Source organism: Fonticula alba, assembly GCF_000388065.1.
Source record: "Fonticula alba strain ATCC 38817 unplaced genomic scaffold supercont2.1, whole genome shotgun sequence".
Taxonomy (NCBI): domain Eukaryota; order Rotosphaerida; family Fonticulaceae; genus Fonticula; species Fonticula alba.
Genome location: NW_009242971.1, coordinates 3,954,979 through 3,956,300, shown reverse-complemented (window position 1 = coordinate 3,956,300; position 1,322 = coordinate 3,954,979). Strand labels below are relative to the sequence as shown.

General features: G+C 60.8%; 1 protein-coding gene across 1 annotated transcript in view; it reads left to right on the top strand.

The window, feature by feature from the left end:
- Positions 1–66: 66 nt before the first annotated feature.
- Positions 67–1,322, top strand: part of H696_00843 (hypothetical protein) — a gene marked incomplete at its 5' end in the record, with an annotated part of 6,366 nt that continues 5,110 nt past the window's right edge. The window contains 5 exons of the mRNA XM_009494728.1: positions 67–121; positions 246–356; positions 528–650; positions 783–995; positions 1,161–1,295. Coding sequence (XP_009493003.1) covers positions 67–121; positions 246–356; positions 528–650; positions 783–995; positions 1,161–1,295 — 637 coding nt within the window. The remainder of the gene's footprint in view (positions 122–245; positions 357–527; positions 651–782; positions 996–1,160; positions 1,296–1,322) is intronic.

Below are 1,322 nucleotides of genomic sequence, written 5' to 3'. Positions count from 1 at the left end.
CGCGCTCGCTTGCCTCTCCGGCCCGCCACGTCTTTGGCCCCAGGCGACTGATCCTCGCACCTTGATATGCCGGACGAGGATCTCCTCCCCTTTTCCGGGGGTCCGAGCTGGCCTTCCAACTGTGCGTCTCCCATCCTTTCCCCCTCTTTCCCATCCTCCTCCCCAGCTGCTTATCTCACCGGTCTTTTTTTACGGCACCGCTTCTCTGGCCATCCCCCTTTTCTTGCTTCCGAATGGATGAACAGTTAACTTTGGCACTGGCATCGCCCCTGACCGGACGCCGGCCCCTCCGTCGATCACCGGCGCCGAGGCCGCACCACCTCCGGCAACCGAAGTCATCCAAGTCCAAACTGCCCGTACGCACGCAGGTCCTCCGGCGCCCTCTTTTTTGTGTTTGCGCCACTGACTCCAGCATGCCCTTCCTCCCCGCCCCCCCTCCCCCCTCCCTCCCTCCCTCTCTCTCTCTCTCTGTCCCGTGGACACATGCACACATACGCACGTACATTCAAACGTGCACATATCGAAAGGCACACGCTCCCTGCGGCCCGTTATCGATGTCATCTCCCGACTGACTCGGGCACGGCCAACGCCAACACACTCGCATGCACCGCCGTTGGAGGTTACTCTCCCGCTTCATGTCTGCATCCGCGGTAGGTCAATCGTTCTTTGCTCCATCTGTCCATGCGATGTCCTCCCCCGCCCCCCCCCCCCCTCCCCACCAAAGGGCGCCCTTCGTAGGTCTGCCGCCGGCGCTAACGCCCCCACACTGTGCTTTATCGCAGATTCCATGGATGCATTCATCTCGGATCATGGATTCAGCTCCGAGGATGACCACCTGATGGATGAGGACCGGTCTGATGGCGAGGGGTGCACTGGCCTCGACTGGAAGAACTCGGCCACGGCCACGCAAATGTCCCGAGCCGTGTTGGACTTCGAGCACTCGCTGCTTCTTGACTACCTCCTTCTGGCCCCGGTTGAGGCCCTCTTGCTGCCGGGTACCTACGCTGCTTTCCATTTCTCCTTCCTTTTCCTCCTGTCCCCCTCTCCTTACTTGTTTTTTTTTGTTTCCCTGCTCCATGCGGATTCCAAACATTTGCTCATGCTTCCGCCGCCCCCCCCCCTCTCTCCCTGTCCCTCTTCCCTCCTCCCCCGTTCCCCAGCCAACGGTATCGACAATCTTGTTCTCCAAAGGCTTCTGGGTTATATTGCGGCTGCGCTTGCGCGTAAAGCCGCCGTGGTGACCCCCCCTGCGCCAAGTCTTGGTTTCGACTCCCTGCGCCATCTGGATCTATCGCGTGCGTGTTGCCCACTCTGTTGCCCCC